The sequence below is a fragment of the Neopelma chrysocephalum genome, unplaced genomic scaffold, assembly GCF_003984885.1.
Source record: "Neopelma chrysocephalum unplaced genomic scaffold, ASM398488v2 Primary Assembly neopelma1_94961, whole genome shotgun sequence".
NCBI classification, from domain to species: Eukaryota; Metazoa; Chordata; class Aves; order Passeriformes; family Pipridae; genus Neopelma; species Neopelma chrysocephalum.
In genome coordinates, this window is record NW_020923663.1 from 2,531 (window position 1) to 3,130 (window position 600).

The following is a 600-nucleotide window of genomic DNA, read 5'->3' on the forward strand; positions in this document are numbered from 1 at the left end:
CCCTTTCCTTGTCCCCACATCCCTTTCCCTGTCCCTGTGTCCCTTTCTTTGTCCCCACATCCCTTTCCCTGTCCCATTCCATGTCATTGTGTCCCTTTCCCTGTCCCTGTGTCCCATTCCCTGTCCCTGTGTCCCTCTCCCCACATCCCATCCCTGTTTTCCAGGTCTCCAACGTTCCTACGGCCGGAATCGCTCCCTCCAGGCTCCAGCTCCAGCTCCGGAGGCTCCAGGAGAGGCTCCAGGTGTGCAGGTGGGTGTGGCCTCACCTGTCCTCACCCCTGGGCCCCCCCCCCCGTGGCACCCCCTGATCCACATCCCTCCCATTCCCAGGGATCCCAGGCCCCGCTCCTGGCACGGACACGACGGATCGCCCGGAGCGCCCTCCTGAAATCCGCCCCCTACAGCAGCTGCTGCCGCAGGAAAGGGTCGGGAACACCGGGAATGGCTCTGGGAATGCCGGGAGAGGGGCTGGGAGGGTGGGGGGGGAGCTCTGGAATTCCCAGGAGGGGACTGGTGGGATGAGGGAAAGCTCTGGGATTCCCAGGAGAGGGACTGGGAGGGTGAGGGAGGGCTCTGGGATTCCCAGGGAAGGGACTGGGA

The 600-nt window shown here is 64.7% G+C and overlaps 1 protein-coding gene across 1 annotated transcript in view; it reads left to right on the forward strand.

Moving 5' to 3' along the window:
* The window catches only part of LOC113980681 (sodium channel modifier 1-like), a gene marked incomplete at its 3' end in the record, with an annotated part of 1,656 nt that extends 1,180 nt beyond the window's left edge, over window positions 1-476 (forward strand). The window contains exons 4-5 of the mRNA XM_027707889.1: window positions 165-250; window positions 331-476. Of these exons, the coding sequence (XP_027563690.1) occupies window positions 165-250; window positions 331-476 (232 nt within the window). The remainder of the gene's footprint in view (window positions 1-164; window positions 251-330) is intronic.
* Window positions 477-600: the final 124 nt, after the last annotated feature.